The sequence below is a fragment of the Glandiceps talaboti genome, chromosome 4 (assembly GCF_964340395.1).
Source record: "Glandiceps talaboti chromosome 4, keGlaTala1.1, whole genome shotgun sequence".
Classification (NCBI taxonomy): domain Eukaryota; kingdom Metazoa; phylum Hemichordata; class Enteropneusta; family Spengelidae; genus Glandiceps; species Glandiceps talaboti.
The window spans coordinates 10,913,082-10,931,916 of record NC_135552.1 but is presented as its reverse complement, the minus strand read 5'-3'; the positions used below and the strand labels follow the sequence as shown (position 1 = coordinate 10,931,916).

The window sequence follows — 18,835 nt, the reverse complement described above, 5'->3', positions numbered from 1 at the left end:
TCCATATGGCCGTTTTAAACAACTGGACACATTTAGATTCACAGTATTCAAATCGCATTCACTCATTGAGCAATGGTATTTCAAAACTTTATTTTTCAAATTTTGAAGAAAAAATGACATGGCCAAAGAGGTGATTTAGCACAGTGCTTCCTTAACTGTGTACAGCAGTCTTTTTAAAAACATATTTGAAGTTGTTGCAGCTATTTTGTGCCTTTGTACTATTAACTGAAGCCCACCGATGTGAAGATTTTGGTTGCCGAGTAAAAAATTATGACATACTCCTTGTACTTAGAACTCTTTCCAATCTTTTGCCACAATCTACCTTCGGAATGATCCTGGACTTTTCTATAGGGGACCACTCTACTGCACTTCTTGGAAGTCATACACAAGGCTTGATGATTTATTTAAGTTATTTTTGACCTTTGACCCCAGTCTAATCTACTAATTCTATGTAGTCGTTTTGTGTTACAGCAATATAGCATGCAATTCATAAAGTAGATTTTTGTTTTATTTTTTTGTTTTTGTTTTTAAGTCGTCTGTCGATGTTTAAAGAGTGTTAGATGGATGCTTCTAACAGTATATTTGTCATAACCCGTATAGTTAGCTGTAATTTGGGTGTGGAATTTACGGTATTTTGGAAAAATATTCATGGAAATATGACTGCTTCTGAATTTAGCAAGTCTAAAATTGAGTATGACATAATGCAAAGTTGTAAAGATGTTTGTGTCTTCATCTAAAAATAATACAGTTATAAGCTATTATCTAGAAAAGTTTCGTAATTTTCAAAGATTTATCTCAATTTTGTTAGCAGCATCCATGTTCGTGTGAATGTTTATTTACTAAGTTTAGTTTAATAACTCCACATACATATCAACACAGCTTTACTTACTTATTCCATAGTGGTGGTGAGCTGACCAGATTACCAGTACCAGGCCAACTAAAACTGCCAATTTACCGCACACCACATTGACACACCCCCAACATAAATGTACATCATCACCCTGTAAAGCACCTCAAAACTAAATAAAAAACTTACCAGTATTTGTTACCACAAGATGCACATCAAAAACTAAAAATTAATCTATTTTTAACAAGAATGCTTCACAACTATCTCTGAAGATAATATATAACGTGGGCCAATTCTGTTTGAAATTCAAGACTAAATCTCCTCAGTTATGTTGATCTTTCAATTCAAAATGTTCACCTTTCATTTCATTCAAAATGGCTGCCATTTATATCATTCAAAATGGCCGCCTTCATTACATTCAAAATGGCCGCCTTCATCTCATCAAATTTTGACAGAAATTAAATAATCATCTCTTTCTAAGCAAAACAAGATGATTAACATACTGTTTACTTGAACTTCTTTTTTAAAAAGTCGACACAAGCATCAATTCATCAAATTTTTATCAATTTTTAACAAAAATCATTGAAGGTGCATTCATTCTTAACATGTTTAGTTTAATCAGTGCTTGTAGGGGCAGGATGGTGGAAGCTGGTTCCAATTCATGTTATATCTAATTTTTTGTATATTAACAGTAACAAGTTAATGTAGAATTAGTAATGCACTCTCTGTGTTAAGTTGTTGTTATCATACATAGTACTTTTAATGTTTTACTTTATTGGATTTTTTTTATCTTGTTTTTTTTCCCCCATCTGCCTTGTATGTGTGGTTGCCTTGTCAATGCAGTTACGGTCAGCCAAAGATAAGGTGGATGAGCTAGAGACTGCTAACGATCATCTCAACAAGCGACTTGAAAAAATTAAAGGCGGGCGAAGAATCTAATGCAAACAATCATTTTCATTTGTCACTTGCTGTTGTTATTTACTTGTGATGTATTTTTTTGAATCTCCATTTGTCAGTTTCATTTTGGGGCAATTGGCAGGTTTTTTTGTGCTTTTTTTAAAAAATAACTTTTATGGATCAAATGTGTAATAATCATATTATAGAGTGCCATGCACAGTTCAAGGTGGATATTACTGATATTTCATATTAAGAATTTACCTCTGATTGGCTGGTGACAATCTTTTAAACTGAAAATAGCCAATCAAAAGAGAGTTTTACAGAAGTGCTGGTCATTCAGTATTATGATGTCATTCTTGTGGACTGTGTTAGCCATTAATCAGTGTAACAAAGATGTGTGGAAAAATGTTTACAAAACTGATAATTGCTATATCTGTATGCTGTCCAGTAAAGTTGCCATGTGTTTATAAACAGGTAGCTTAAAAGAAAATTGTTGTTTCAAGCAATCTTTCGGATTTCACAAATTTTTAGTTTCATACTGGACTGGCCAGTGACATACAAAAATGAGGCAGATAGGCAAGCCACTATCGCTCATCTCAGCACATGTAACAAACAAAAAAACCTGTCAATTGGCATACTTTCACAGCCTTGGAGTTTCCCCAGTAGTGCATTTCTCCTAGTCTACCTGTGACAACTTCTTTATGATTCTTCATTCTCTATGAAATACTGATGTGCCAAGTTAGGTAGTGCTAGAACTTTTTGTATAAAAATAGTATTGGTTGGGCAGATTTGGTGTAAAACAGAAATATACTTATATATATATCAATACAGTAGATATTTTGAGCATCAAATCAATACATGAGACATTAAAAGTTTGGTTGATCAACGACATTTCAACTACCAGCAACTTATTGTACAAATCAGTGATTCCAGACACTACCTACGTTACTTTTATTTGTTGTCGGTGTATTAAACATACAATTACAATTCAGTATATTTAAATACCAATGGTTCAGAAGTGTAGTTCAGAAAATTTGTGAACTTTAAGAGAGGCCCAGGCATAAACAGTTGATTTTCTCATTAAGAGTTAAGTTTTGTGTGATCTCTAGCCATAGGTATGAACAGTACTCTCTGTGTCTCAAGTTCTGTCAGCCATTGTGTGCCATTGATTGATTGAAATCAGTTTTGTTCATTCTTCTGTGTTGTTGTTTTTTGGGTAGACAACCTTGTGCAAAACTGTGATATATGTATTATGTATATGATAGTGCATAGTACACATTGCTTTACATTGTACATTGATTGCTGTATAAAAGATGCAGAAGAAAAGGAGATACCTTAACGGAGGTCATTATAAACTACAATTGAAGTGATTTTGGTCAAGTTGATAGTGTTTTCAATGAAAGTAGCAGTGTATCCTCTAATAAAAGGAGGCAACATTTTTCGCTTGGTCAAATCATAAAAACTGGGTTCTCATACGAGTCACCACTAGTAAGGTATATAGGGAACAGGTTTTATAAAACTATGAGAACATGCTTTGTGTCAGTGATGCTTCAAATTGGCCAAGAGGGCGCACTGCTGAGTAGTATTGAACACACTGTTATGTAGACAGGGTTTATCACATTAAAGTATGAAAGTGTCTTGTTAGTTTGAGGTAATAGTTAGACAGAATGCCGTGCCAGCACTGTCGCAGCTCATGATAAAGGACATGCTAGTTTTACTGATACACACCGTTAATCGTAGTAGTACATATGCCGTTCCTCAGATATAGATGGAAAAATATGACTAAAGATACATTGATGGACTTTCTTTCATAAACATGTAAACATATCAAGTCGAAGTAGGGATACAGGTGAACATTTAGATGTTAACTCAGTAAATGCTTACAGTATATCAAGTCATATCAGTAATAATTTAGTCCAAAAAGAAAAAAAACGACTTGAATTTTCAAACAATTTTGCAAATGAGGGCGCTTTTATTTGGAAACATAATCAAATAGTAAGTTGAAAGTTGGTGACATAAACATAGTCAATGCATTTTTAGCCTGGAATCTCTGCTGTCCATCTTTTATAACCTAGAATCTATGTTGCTCATTTGTACGCAGAAAGTTTAAAATGTTGTGGGTTAGTACATTCTGGAAGTACGTCTTCAAAACATGGTGCTCTTTCGTTGAAACTTGGCCAGAAAGTAGTAAATGGAATATTGTATTTGTCCTTGTTTCAGTAAAATTCTCGACACACAAATACTTCATGTATACAGTTTCACTCAAACTCTTTAATTTTTCAGTATCTGAAATGTTGTATCTGGTCTGTTTCAAAAGACATGTTATCTCAGTATTTTTTATGTAATTTTTTTTGTTCCTTGCCAATGTAGTTATGTTAGAAGCATATATTTAGATGGCTGTAGGTTACTTTTCACCAAACTTCGTCATTTTGTTAATCACCTATTAATGTTATTTTGATGCAAGCTGTTGGATTACTTTGTTCACCTAGTCTAGAGACTATCTGTGGCTTCCAATCTCTTCTCACATCTAGCTCAATGAGGTCCTGAGATGAAATTTCAAATTCAACTGAAGCCACCTACACAGTCATTAACATCATGTGTTCATTAATCAATCACAGAATTCTACCCAATAAGAAGTTAGTGTGTATTGGGGCATTTACACAATGACCTAATATGGTACATTTGTCATATCAGGATGCTAACTTATACACTCTTTACATCATTGTAACAGTTGAGGGTTTACTCATTTGCATGAAAAACTTTTGGTTCATGATTTCTCATTGCGCTAGACGGGGTAAAGAGAAGTCTTAAGATCTGAAGCCATGGCTAGCCTGTAGACTATTGTCTACCATGTGGTCAGTGATGTGTTCTTGGCGTGCAAGATACAATTTTGACTTCAATAGCTACCTTTACCTGCCGACTGGCAATGAGTGAGTTTGCAATATGGTGATATTGTCAACAACTGTGCTGCTATTTCACACTATTTCAATATTACAACCTTGCCTCTAAGGCTGCTACCATAAATTCTCATACTTAGTTCACAGTGTATGTAGTGTATTTACATAATGACTTTTATGAATAATCTCACAGATCTAAATACATTTTGACCAGTGGATTTGATGCTATGCTTTCCAATGTAATAAGGAGTTTAGGAATATTTATACATGTGTTGATGATGGCTCAGCATTGTAGAAACGCTCATTATGTGTACTTTTAAACTGATTTTTGGTTTTATTCGAAATGTGATTTTTCCCCAATTTGCTTCCAGGTGCTGCAAGTTTTTCATCATTCAAAAGAAAAAGAATCAAGAATTTGTCTTTCATAGGTAGAGTTTCTTTCCTGTTTTGGCTTTGCCAGCTCCCAGCCAATCAGATTTCAGTGTGTTTGTTGTAGTTACTTGTCTCTGGGCTGCATACAAACTGTCTGTACTTATATAAAGCAAGTCTTTGCCAAACAACTCTGCTGCATTCCTTTTAAATTATTGAGTCATCCAGAAAAAAAGAAAGATAATCCACTTTTTTTTTCATTAGTTTAGAACCAATTGAAATAAATGTACAAAGTGAGTCGAGAAGGTTAATTTTACAGACTTGCATGAAATGTAAATGTCAGAAATACAGAACACATTGCACTAGGACCGTAAAATACCACCATTGCATGCATTCAATTTCAGGTGTGGTTTGACAGAAAAAAAAATTATTTCTGGATTTACAAGAAACCAATTATTCAAATGAGATGTGCTCCAATTTGAATTTGATTCCTGTACAGTAATGATAAAAATGCCAACGACAATTTAGCCTTGTATTTAAAAAAAATGATAATGTATTTTGTACTAGCTGTAGCCTGTAGGAGCCTTGGTAGAGTTTAATCCTGCTGAATCAGCATGGCCCATGCTCAGTTCAAAGGTTAGAGGTTAGAGGGTACAGAGATTGCAAGCTGTAGATAAATAACCAAACTTCCAAGGTTTTTTTAGTACCTTATTTTTGTGAAGTGGACAGTTGAGGAGAGAGCTCTCATCATATTGATGCAATTATACAAATAAAAATAATTGCTTGAGTAAATGTAACATGTGTATGTAGAATGTTTTTTCTGTTTGCTGTATGGATGGATGGATGGGTTGAAAGAGTTGAAAGTCACATTGAACTCTTGTGTAAAGAAATAAGTACAACCCATAACACTAAAGTGAAATGTTTTCTGTATGTAGCACAGTTGTTTATAGCATCCATATCAAGTGTAAAAGTATACTGTTTCATTTGCTAATTGACCACATTAGAAAGGCCACATGCTAGGCTTGTAAATAAACCAATTGAAATAGTATACTTTTATTACTTGATATGAATGCTATAAACGAGAGTAGCACATAGCGAAAGGGCTTTACTTCAATGTTACTGGTTGTAAAACACTGGTGTGTGTATGTGGGGGGGGGGGGGGCATCGTCAGAAACCATTGTCATATGTATGGTAATGTTGTTTTACAATTAAATTTACCCCACACTTTGAGTCAGCAAAAATTTATGCTCTGGCTTACGAGAAAAGGATGGAAAGAAAACAACCTTGCTTTGAATAACTTTAAAGTACTTCAGACAAGCCTTGGAAAGATTTGACTTTGATTTGCTAGATTTCAAATCATGATTTAATGTGTTTGCGCTGTCATATTTATGTCTGGTATTTGCCAAACTAGTCTGTTAAGATATGTCATATTGGCATGCAGCCATGCCATCATGTATCAGCCAACCCACCGCTCTCAGAAGACTGGTATTCAGTGACACATTCTTATGTACTGTCCAACCAGTGCAAGAAAGTACCCAACAGCTATACAAATATGATGCAAATGGCAAACAGTCCAGTACAGTAAACTTAAAATGTGGTAATCTTTAAAGGCTAAGGTTTCAATCACGTTCTTGTGTTACTATTATCTTACCAGAGAAGCCATAAGGATTACATAGGTTAAGTCTTTTGCCTGGACCAACTTTTTCTATAGCACTGTAAGACAACGTTATTTGCAGTCTGAACTGGCCCGGACCTGTATTAAACCTGCACTAGGTGCAACTGGGAACTTTTTTTCTTTGAGTAACCGAAGATATACGCAATAAAAATTGTAAAAAGACATTGTATCTGTAATTGATTTGTAGTGAATATTATTATCTCTAGGTAGTGTAGTCGCAAATTTAAATTTGAGCAAAAGCTTGGTTTTGAATTTGTCACCATTTTAAAACTGTACTAGCTGTAAGTGGAGTATCAAATTTTGATCAGACAACTACAATACATTCACTGAAAATAAATTGTTAAAATACCAATAATTAGACATTTTACATCTTAATCGGTGGTCAATAGTAACCATAAACAATACAGAAAGAGGTTGAAATCATGGTCTCCGTTGAGGGCGCTCATTTTGGGTGCGGACCCCCCAAAAAATCCAATTTATTTTGATTTATCGTGTATACAACTATTTGTTTATCCACAGGTATTGCATTACTGTTCATGGTAGACGACATTACGCGTAAGTAACGTAACAAAACATTTTCTAAAAAACGTTCCCGCGCCCTTTGCACCTAGTACAGCTTTACAGAAGCGAATATTGAATCTCGTCAGTTCGTGCGCAGTAGTTCTATAGGAGATGTGTAAAAATTAATGAAAACAAAAACTTGAAAGGCCAATTATTTATTCCAGTATAATAAAATGTTACCAAGTGGATAATCATTTTGTACAGTGGCGAATTATACAAATTTATAAAATGGAGGAATACATACACAATGACAAAATATGTCATACAACAGAAAATTCTCACATTAAAAAAAAATGAAAAATTATGACGCAAATACTAAACTTGCAAATATATGTTGACCCTGGTGTATCAATATTATTTAAGGGCAATACAGACAAATTGTGTTATTCAAAATCTAAATTTGGGTTTGCTAGAAGATGATTGTTCGGTACGCTAGGTTTTTGCCAATAGAATTTTGGCGGGAACTTCCCCTGGTGGAAAATTTAAAATTACTGGTGTACTTTTAGTCAGTGCGTGCAAGCAAGACCTCGGACTGCGTCTCGTAAGGTTGCCGAATGAACGCGAAGGGTGACGGTACCTGTGTCCGGACCTTCGGGAATTTCCTTCGGTCGATTCCATTGTAAGTACAATGTACTACAGTAGTATTACAGCAGCTAGACTAGGCATAAATTTGTCTCCCGACTTTCTGGTCAGCAAGAAATGTCTCTTCCCGCTTTGTTGAACACTGTGAAAATATTCCCGTCACAGCATATACTAATTTCGTCATCATAACCCCGCCTACCACAGCATTTCGGAATATTTAGTCCACTTTTGTTGACGACATTACCACTGCAACACATTTCAGTATGGCCGTCGAAAACTGCGGAGCCACAACATGCAGGTTGAACTTTTCCCGATTTGTTCACTACCACGTTTCCACAGCACATGGATGACATTCTGTTAAAGTCGCCACAGCCCTGTTGGTATTAGAAGTAAGGAAACATATGTTGCATATTAGTTGTCGACCGTAAAAAATTGATACAAGTATTTATCATGGAATGATTCATGTGATGATGTCATATAGATCATTCACTTTCTCCCAGTAGAGCTGCTCTATGTCAGAGTAAAGGAAATCAACGACAAGTATCTAAATGCGAACTACTTTCTGTCATTAGAAACTACAATCACTGACTTTTTAATGAGAATCTCTACCCGTCCAAATGTTTGGCATAATTATGATATTCGCTTTGAGTATTCTGTAGTAGTGGTCGGTAGACAACAAGATTGGAAACCACCTGGTGACGAACTTCGGGCTCCTGGAACAAGAGCTACTGGTAAACGAATATAAAGGCGCCACCACCGACTGCGCACCGTGTAGTCATCGTCACTTGTTGACGATACGGCATATCTAAACAACATGGTGTGTGCGTGTGCTCATTGTCGTCGTCGTCGTCGTCGTTGTTGTTGTTGTTGTTGTTGTTGTTGTTTTATAATACACTTTTCACAGGAATGTTACCTACCGAAGTACGGCGTCGACGTCGTCGCCATGCATGCATCTGTACTGGAGAAACTGTTCACGATAACAAACATCACTAGAAGTGCTACAAGGGTCCTCATTGTACCAGCTACAAGATCTAAAATACAAACATAGTATGTAAAAACAATATGAAATCCATCCCGAAGTTCAAACATCTGTATTATGATCATATATACAATTTGCATTAAAAATCTCGATCTGTTACTACACGAGTGTCAATACTTTTTCTTTGGAAAGTAAAAGAAGTCGAAATATGTTTATAACGTCTGCGCTGTTGATTGACGCCAACCTTGTGTTGCGTTTTGTGTGAATTGTCTGTGTCGAGTTATTATTTTACATTTGTAAAAAGAAATATTACGTGAACTATTTTACAGTTCTTAAAAAAAACGTGTGGGGAAAACCCACCTGATTTCTGATATCTCCCACTTTACTGGTAAATGAGTAGAATAAGCTTTATAATGGAAAACACACTCAGTAAATTTTATGCGAGCAAAACAATATCACTCAATGACACCGACATTTGACATCATTCGTGCCGGTAGGGGGATTATACACCAACGTAGTTTTTTGACATGCGTGACTATTTGCCGTAATACGCCTAACAAACAGCCTTATGACCAGTGTTACTTTTCAAAAATTGTGTTCTTGAATTTCCAAGCTGAAGATGGTCAATAGATCCTCCTGAATCGGACATTTTACCTCTCCGACAGAAAAATTTGATAAAAGTTGCAAAAAATATATGTAAGAATGTACATGTACTCCATACTCACCGATTTTGCTTCATGCAGAACTTAAAGAAAAGAACGAGTGTGGAGGGCCTACGAGTGTGGAGGGCCTTAAATACTCCATGACATCCGCAACGAATGTCTTCCCAAGAACTCCGTAACCATTCTCTGGTCCATGGTTCTATCATGGAAGTAGAATGGTTATGATGAACACCGCCAAACTCAACGTCACTGACCATAGATCGCAGCATTGTGTTTATTTTACGTTCATAACAAGGATGCTCATTCACACTCATTTATCACTCTAAAAAGTGTTTGTAAACACATGGGCCTGGGACGGAAGGACACACAATGACCTATTTCCATAGTTCACCAAATCTTTGTTTGACCGCAGGCCACATTCTCCATAGTGGGCTGAGGTTTGACCACTGTCTGTGACTGGTTTCAGGGACTGAAAGAGTCGTTGTGTGTGCACCAAAACTTCGTCGTAAACCACATCCCCATTTCCGACACCGTCTAAGACGCACTTTTGCGTCAGCAGAAAAATGTAATCTGGCTTGTGAGAATGGCACCAAAAGTGCTGAGCGAATAGTTACATGTAAACTCAGACCACTATAGATGGATTTTTCATGTTTCTTGTATACCTTTGAGGTTGGTGAAGGGTCTATGGTTGTAGGCAATGTCAAGAACACATACTTCAATAACTTGGACGCCAAAGCACACAGACCTGATTCAACGTGTCATTCATTCATACTCGAGACCATTAGTGATCTGAGAGTCACACAATGCGTATGCTGACTTTCTTGATTGTGAATACCTGTACAATGCATACAGCTGTATAACTCGTGCAATTGTGAGAAATTGCACGATTATGCAGGACTGGATTCCTCATTCCAGAGTTCAAATAATATTCCAGGACTTTCTCATCCGTTTTCCATGAGTATTCAGATCAACTTTGACATTTCGTCTGAGTGTTGACGGGGGAAATAGATTTTACCTGTCAACAATCACACCTGCTTTTTAATACATTTTCTCACGACAGTGAGACACTTTACGGCAGTAGCATCTATCGAGTTCAACCAGGAGTCGATACCATTTTGTTAATGAGTCCTTTGAAGTTGAAGGACTTTTCACAAACGTATGGACCCTGTTACTCGTTAAAAATTCTTAAAGTGTATAGTGTTATACACATAAATGTATTACGTGGAGAGGTTAGTGATCGTAAAGAACGTAAACAGGTACAGGAACTAGACTAATGGTCTAACTATAGCTCTGGATGTATATAATTTTAAATAATTCATGCTACGAGGTTCGACACGTTCTCCCTCCAGCATATACATCCAGAGCTAAGGTGTAACCATGTAGTGTAAATGTTTAGGCCTGTTTATCAATTGGGCGGAATAGGCTGAGATAACACATTTAGCTAAAATAGACGACAAAATGTATGCTGATTTTCTGTGTTTAGGTAGTTCTCTTTTTGGAGGATGTAGTGGCCCTGAAAAGGGCCGTTTGGTTTGTGTATGACACGCATACGATTTACTTGGAGCTGGTGTACTTGGTGACGGCTTTGGTACCCTCACTGACGGCGTGCTTGGCAAGCTCACCGGGCAGCAAGAGACGTACAGCAGTCTGGATCTCTCTGCTGGTGATGGTGGATCGCTTGTTGTATTGGGCAAGGCGGGAAGCTTCAGCGGCTATACGTTCGAAGATGTCGTTGACGAAGCTGTTCATGATAGACATGGCCTTGGAGGAGATACCAGTGTCTGGGTGAACTTGCTTCATGACTTTGTAGATGTAGATACCATAGCTTTCCTTCCTTTTCCTCTTTCTCTTCTTCTTGTCGCCACTTCTGGCAGCTGGGGCCTTACCGGCCTTCTTGGCGGCTTTACCACTTCCTTTGGGAGGCATTATGAACGACTAGAGTAGATAGTTCAGAATAACCGCCAAAAGCAAACGTCCTTTTATTCAGGGGGGGCACGATACCTACCACGTGATATGGTTTGACCCCTAGAACAATAGAGCGTGACCCCGCTGCACTACAACTTAGTACAAGCGAGTATTTCCCGTTTTTCAATGAATTTTGAGTGTATATGTAAATAATTTCTCAAGATAAATTCCACATTTGTTGTAAAGCTATAAGGCATCATCCCAAACTGCTTAAATAATATCAAAAACGTCCAGTTGTGAAATTATTTATGTTCGAATGCAGGAGACAGGTCAAACTACTTAGTCAGAGCTTTCGACGAACGCTATTTTCCGATGGTTTTTTCACAGAAGAACACCATGTATTCAATGAAAAAAAATCAACATTTATACATTTTGATTCATGATATTTACGTTATATCTTGCCACCACTAAATGCTCCACGAATAATGACTATACGGCAGCGTCAAAGACTAGTCGAAACTGTCTTAATTTCAAGATGGCGACGCACGCCTCGTCATATTCCTATAAGGGATGGACCATTTGATATCCTGGGGGGGGCTTGGAAGATTTCGGGGGGGAAAAAAGATGCCAAGTGGAAAAAAAATCCGGATATGAGTGGGTGATGGAAAAAAAAAGATGGACCACTGCTTCTAGAAAAAAAAAAATCTTGATAGGGAAATGATGCACAGGTTTGAGTATACTGTTCAACCTGCTCGTACCTCTCCAACCAGGACACTTGTCAAATCATGACAAACAGTTTCAAACACGTCAGGGACCAGTCAGTTTCGTTAGCCTGTGGTACATATATATATTTGTTCTTGTCTCTGTTTCTTTCATGAATGGTTTAAATATTACTTCATGTAAGGGTTCAAACATAACTATACATACAATTATACATATAATACATGTATTACCTAGCTACCACACTAGTTATATGTAATTTTTTGGCTGTTTCACAATCAGTGCTTCACTTATCTTGCACTTTGGGGCAAAAGTGAACTTGACTGTTTTGTAACAGTAATCTTCATACTATTACTATCACTATTGGATAGTTTATAAAAGAACTTAATTATTGTCTGAAAGTGTCTGTGAATGGCCTAAACATTGCCTTTAGAAGTAAAAATCCTCCAGGGCCCTAGAACCCCCCCCCCCCATTCACACACACACACACAAGAGGTACACATATTCCAGTCTCAAAGCTCTTCCTCTACAGCTTACTGTCAGATGCTATGAAACTTTATTCATGGGGTCAGTGACTTTTTGTTGGCCCAATGGAAAATAACACTGACACCCCCCATCCCCCCAAGCTGGAGAAACTGACCGGTCTATCTAAATGTCTGAGCTATTGTCAGCCTGACCTATATGTTAAATTTTAAGCGTCGCCTCAACGCCATTGGTCCATTCGTTCGCGCCCTTCCTTTGATTGGTTAAAATTGCTACCGGTCAGAATCCTGCCGGCAAGTATAAATATGGGTGTCTGAGCGGCAAATTCAATTATCAGTATCTGAACTACTGCTATAAACAAAAATGTCTGGACGTGGTAAAGGAGGCAAAGCAAAGGGTAAGGCAAAGAGCCGTTCCAGCCGTGCTGGTCTGCAGTTCCCAGTTGGCCGTGTTCACCGTTTCCTTCGCAAGGGCAACTACGCCCAACGTGTTGGTGCTGGTGCTCCAGTCTACTTGGCTGCCGTTCTCGAATACTTGGCAGCTGAAATCCTAGAGTTGGCAGGAAACGCTGCCCGTGACAACAAGAAGACCAGAATCATCCCACGTCACTTGCAGTTGGCTGTCCGTAATGACGAAGAATTGAACAAACTTCTTGGAGGTGTCACCATCGCCCAGGGTGGTGTATTGCCAAACATCCAGGCAGTACTCTTGCCCAAGAAGACCCAAGCCAAATCCAAGTAAATCGTATGCCAAGCATACACAAACAAAACGGCCCTTTTTAGGGCCACCACATCCTCCAAAAAGAACTACCAAAACTTACAAAATCTAATATGAGAGTGTATATGTATGTATGTATGTATGTATGTGTGTGTGTGTGTATGTATGTATGTATGTATGTATCAATGTGTGTATATATGTACGTGTGTGTGTGTATGTATGTATGTCGGTATGATGCCAAATTAGCATTTACTCTGGCCGTTCTACATTACGACAGCGCATGTCTGCAACGTCTCTCTTTCTGCTGTGTTCGGTATCTGAGTCAAAACGTTCAAAATGGCCATTACTGTATTGCCGGATTTTTATTTGATATTACTGACACATGCATAATTATGTTATTCTCCAATATTTTTCTTCCTTCAGCCAGATAATACTCATGACCTATTAGGTTGTCACTACTCGTCTAGTGACTCGTAGTGACAAATGGCCCTTAGGCTAAGGTCACTCGTATTTTCCTGAACGAAGAAAAATATTTGTGAATAACACCTAAATAAACCTCGCCATAGACTTATTTTTACTGAACGCAAGAATAGGTGTGCCCAGTACCGTAGCCTGCGGGGGGGGGGGGGGGCACCCCTGAGATTTTGGAAAAAAGCAACTTTTTGAATACATATACGATTCCTAGCATGCGCGAATTTAATGGATAGTTCACTAAAGTGACTGTACACTGACTCATGGCTAATATGTATCTTATATCGCTTTGAATTAAAATGTGTCCAGTTAAAAATTGTAACTTTTTGCAGCAAAAGAAAAATTCTTTGCGCGGGAAAGTACAAAAGAAGTGCACACATGCACTGTGCATTTTCTGCGAGTAACAGTAGTCTTGAAAGTCTCCTTCAATTGAAGATAGCAAGTCGCAATTATAATGTCAGCGAGTGAAACAAAAAAAAAGACGGAAAAAGTCGTTCAACATAAGGTTGCCAGCAATGCTGCATGCAGTGTCTCCGAAGATGCGCTCGATCTTATTTACATCTTGTTCCTTATATTAAAGCATTTCAAATTCATGCTGATAAAACGGCATATCTCTTTTTGGAATATTTGGTGGCCCTGAAAAACTATTAAACTAGGTACACAGTTTAAGATCCACTATTTGAAGACATTTCTTTCAATAATTGTGTTCGACGTTGTCTTTGGTTAAAATGTTGTAATTATCCCATTGCACACTGACACTAGCGTTATTCCGCAATTCATTTTGAAGCGACAGTTTGCTATGGAAAGAATCGCCCTGAGTTTGTAAACAGAGCTGTACCTTCGACATCAAAATCCAAACTTCAATTTCCATTATAATGATAATGACAAGGAGAATTCACTGAGTTCACCTTGGGTTCCGACATAAACGAGGCCATAACAGTTTTGGGAGTTGGGTAAAGAAAATGATTATTTTGTTGTATTACTTATTTGAGAAACACCATCCATTTTTTTTTACTTTGAATGTGACATCTTTTCGGCAACTACTTTGAAAGATACGACATTAGGCCAGAAAAATGAAAAAGCTGTTCAACCTACCCATATATTTTTTTCTGGTGATAGGCAATATATCCTCATGCGGGCTTCGCATTTTTTTTCTTCAAAATTAAGGATATTTCTTTATATTTTCTGAATAGTACATGAAACAATATACATTTGAGTCAGACTCTATTCCAAATTATATAATATCTTATACAGTGGTTTACTTGGCTCTGATGTTGCATACAAGCATGAATTGAGATTAAATATCGAATGCACTAAAAAGACTCAATTGAACAAAAAAGACTCAATTGAACGAAAGTTTACGACCATTAGGCCATCAAAACTCTGAAAGTCTTGAAATGTTTTGCTCTTTATTCGGGATGTTTTGGAACCAAATTAAACTTCAGGAGAAATCATTTACCATGTGCACATCTGCATATCTTTCAGCTTTGCCACAACAAAATACACTTCCAGATAATATATAATGCATAGCATAATTGTTTCAATTCTGGTATTTTATTAATATGTCTATGGTTTGATATTTTATGCCTCTAAATTGCCTCCTACACTGTCTTATTTTCAATTTTTTTTCACCTTTGAAGTTGTCTCCTTGCAATGCATCATTGTACCATATGATTTTATATCTCCACTGTAGTGTAGGTGACAGAAGAGGTGGCTAAAATAATGTTTGAGTTTCAATTGGTGGGGCTTAACATTTTTTTTAGAAGAGAGATTGAGAGGAACTACACCATTTGTTTAACCGTAAATTGTGTACATTTCCTAACTGTAGCTATGCAAACAAATTGCATGAGATAGTATCAAGATGACTGAATAAGTTCTATCTAAACTCGACCTGAAATATTTTGGCAAATGATTATATATGGTTTGTTTTATCCTTGTCAAGCATTGTGAAAAAATGAAATTGACCGACTTACCCAATGTGATGGGTTAGGTTACCCGTTGACAAGCATTTTTTTTTATTTTCTCTGACCTTACATATGATATTTAATAGCGTATGCTAAAATATATATTATGTAAATTGCATGCAAATTTATGTAAATTAACACTTTTCTAAATTTTAAATACATGATTGCACCAAGACAAAATTCTGCCCCCCCCCCCCCCATGGCAATTTGTGTGCGTAAAATAGCTTATTGTACATGAAAGTAATGTACCAGTAAGGTAATTCGTAAAAAATAGTCTTTGATCTTTGAGAACTAAGCTGAAGACTACAAAATTGCAAACATTTTTAGTGGCGAAAATTATATGTAGGATTTTCGTGCATGCTAATGGTGAATACTAGACTGTCGACAATTGTACGTGCCTTTTTTTCTACGTTTCATCTAAAACAAAGTCGTCGCCTCCCTCCGAAGCACTGAATACCAATGTTTAATGATATGTGAGTGCCTCCGACACTCGTTGGTCAATCAGTACTACGCGGTCCGGTTATAGTATTGCTCCTGATCGGAACGAGTTGACAACTTTAATTTTAGATAAAACGTAGCAAAAAGGCACGGACAACTGTCGACAGTCTAGGTGAATACCTGTAACTGCTACAACCACTCAGCACAAAATGTACTACCATGTCAATATTTTGTGAAATCCTAACAGCCCAATAAGAGTGCATTAGCATTTCCAAACACTTTACGGTATGGTATAGTATAGTAAGGCATAATCTATGGTCAAGGATATATTAAAATATTTCTAACTACAAAACAGGTAGACAATAGTGAACAAACTAAGAATACAGTTTATTTAAATCGGTGTGTCTCGTGACTGGCGCCTGTCAGCAGACTCGGCCGCAGTGGACGTGCTCGTCACAGGTTCAGGATTTTTACGGAATCGATGTGTATCGTATTTCATTTCTGGCCAGTTTCACAATAATGAAGTTTATTGATGCAACAAACTTTACTTGTTTTAGATTAACTACCTTTACCCGTGTCCTACGTACTATATCATACATGTATTATCATACATGTGTACGCTGTTGTTGGAAAAAAACAACAGATACTATCAAAACGTTTGAGAAACGATATAATGTTTGAGCAATCGAAGGTAATAAGAACGTGTATTCGACGCCGAAACACGTCTTAATGAATGTCAAAGGTCGCGCCTGTCACGGGCACGACGTGCTCGTGACCGGCGCCTGTCATCAGACTCGGCCTTATTAAATATAACTTCTTCTTTTTTTTTATAAGTTTCAATATTTTGCTAACAAACTTAACCTGGAAGATGGCAACAACGGATAGAATAGCTCAATATTTGTTAATTTAGAATTTGTTAATTTAGGTTCGGGATTTTTACTGAAAATGGTGTGTATGAAAAACACGCCCTGCTTACCTATCGATTTCTGAAAATTCAGAATTATCAGTATCTGAACTACTGCTATAAACAAAAATGTCTGGACGTGGTAAAGGAGGCAAAGCAAAGGGCAAGACGTGAAGCTTCGGCGGCGATAGTGCCGATATGTAATAACCAATATCTACTAGACTACGCATGTCGTATTTATGTTCTGTGACTGAGATTGGCCGTTCATATATCTGTATACTGTATACACACGTTCATACCACATACAAGTTTTATAGGTAGTTCTCTTTTTGGAGGATGTGGTGGCCCTGAAAAGGGCCGTTTGGTTTGTGTATGCTGAGCATACGATTTACTTGGAGCTGGTGTACTTGGTGACGGCTTTGGTACCCTCACTGACGGCGTGCTTGGCAAGCTCACCGGGCAGCAAGAGACGCACAGCAGTCTGGATCTCTCTGCTGGTGATGGTGGATCTCTTGTTGTAGTGAGCAAGACGTGAAGCTTCGGCGGCGATACGTTCGAAGATGTCGTTGACGAAGCTGTTCATGATAGACATGGCCTTGGAGGAGATACCAGTGTCTGGGTGAACTTGCTTCATGACTTTGTAGATGTAGATACCATAGCTTTCCTTCCTTTTCCTCTTTCTCTTCTTCTTGTCGCCACTTCTGGCAGCTGGGGCCTTACCGGCCTTCTTGACGGCTTTACCACTTCCTTTAGGAGGCATTATGAACGACTAGAGTAGATAGTTCAGAATAACCGCCAAAAGCAAACGTCCTTTTATTTATAACCAAACAAATGCAAATGAAGGATCCAAAATAGTAGGCGGGAATCGGACTGAACCTAAACTAAGACTTGACTTAAGTAGTTAAGTATACATAGGTCTATTGTCAGCCTGACCTATATGTTAAATTTTAAGCGTCTCCTCAATGCCATTGGTCCATTCGTTCGCGCGCGTCGTTTGATTGGGTAAAATTGATACCGGTCAGAATCCTGCCGGCAAGTATAAATACGGGTGTCTGAGCGGTAAATTCAATTATCAGTATCTGAACTACTGCTATAAACAAAAATGTCTGGACGTGGTAAAGGAGGCAAAGCAAAGGGTAAGGCAAAGAGCCGTTCCAGCCGTGCTGGTCTGCAGTTCCCAGTTGGCCGTGTTCACCGTTTCCTTCGCAAGGGCAACTACGCCCAACGTGTTGGTGCTGGTGCTCCAGTCTATTTGGCTGCCGTTCTCGAATACTTGGCAGCTGAAATCCTAGAGTTGGCAGGAAACGCTGCCCGTGACAACAAGAAGACCAGAATCATCCCACGTCACTTGCAGTTGGCTGTCCGTAATGACGAAGAGTTGAACAAACTTCTTGGAGGTGTCACCATTGCCCAGGGTGGTGTATTGCCAAACATCCAGGCAGTACTCTTGCCCAAGAAGACCCAAGCCAAATCCAAGTAAATCGTATGCCAAGCATACACAAACCAAACGGCCCTTTTTAGGGCCACTACATCCTCCAAAAAGAAAGCTACCAAAACTTGTAAAAACTAATACGAGTGTGCATGTATGTATGTATGTATGTATGTATGTGTGTGTATGTATGTATGTATGTATGTATGTATGTATGTATGTATGCATGTATGTGTGTGTGTATGTAAAAATGCGTAATGAAATTGTGAGACAGTCCGTATGAATAGATGTAAAATCCGACGTTTCAATTAAAAATTCTTTCTAAAGGTATTATC

At 37.7% G+C, this 18,835-nt stretch overlaps 5 protein-coding genes across 8 annotated transcripts in view; 3 read left to right on the top strand and 2 right to left on the bottom strand.

The window, feature by feature from the left end:
• The window catches only part of LOC144434612 (leucine-rich repeat flightless-interacting protein 2-like), a 37,061-nt gene extending 31,299 nt beyond the window's left edge, over positions 1–5,762 (top strand). For 3 of the 4 annotated variants that reach the window (XM_078123087.1, XM_078123088.1, XM_078123086.1), the window contains one exon: positions 1,691–1,791. Coding sequence is in view for 1 of the 4 variants with exons in the window: in XM_078123089.1 (XP_077979215.1) it covers positions 1,691–1,786 (96 nt within the window). In the remaining 3 variants the exon portion in view is untranslated. Of the gene's footprint in view, positions 1–1,690 lie in introns of all 4 variants that reach the window. The other variant, XM_078123089.1, reaches the window with a different exon arrangement.
• A 5,261-nt stretch (positions 5,763–11,023) lies between these two features.
• LOC144433916 (histone H2B, gonadal-like) lies at positions 11,024–11,395 on the bottom strand. The gene has a single exon (XM_078122321.1). It carries the CDS (start codon positions 11,393–11,395, stop codon positions 11,024–11,026), a length of 372 nt encoding a protein of 123 aa, XP_077978447.1.
• Positions 11,396–12,937: 1,542 nt separating this feature from the next.
• LOC144434613 (histone H2A) lies at positions 12,938–13,318 on the top strand. The gene has a single exon (XM_078123090.1). The coding sequence runs from the start codon at positions 12,941–12,943 to the stop codon at positions 13,316–13,318; it is 378 nt and encodes a 125-aa protein (XP_077979216.1). The 5' UTR covers positions 12,938–12,940.
• A 3,882-nt stretch (positions 13,319–17,200) lies between these two features.
• Positions 17,201–18,551, top strand: LOC144433651 (late histone H2A.3, gonadal-like). Its single transcript, XM_078121996.1, has 2 exons — positions 17,201–17,234; positions 18,196–18,551. Exons 1-2 carry the CDS (start codon positions 17,201–17,203, stop codon positions 18,549–18,551), a joined length of 390 nt encoding a protein of 129 aa, XP_077978122.1.
• LOC144433972 (histone H2B, gonadal-like) lies at positions 17,460–17,831 on the bottom strand. Its single transcript, XM_078122392.1, has one exon. It carries the CDS (start codon positions 17,829–17,831, stop codon positions 17,460–17,462), a length of 372 nt encoding a protein of 123 aa, XP_077978518.1.
• Positions 18,552–18,835: the final 284 nt, after the last annotated feature.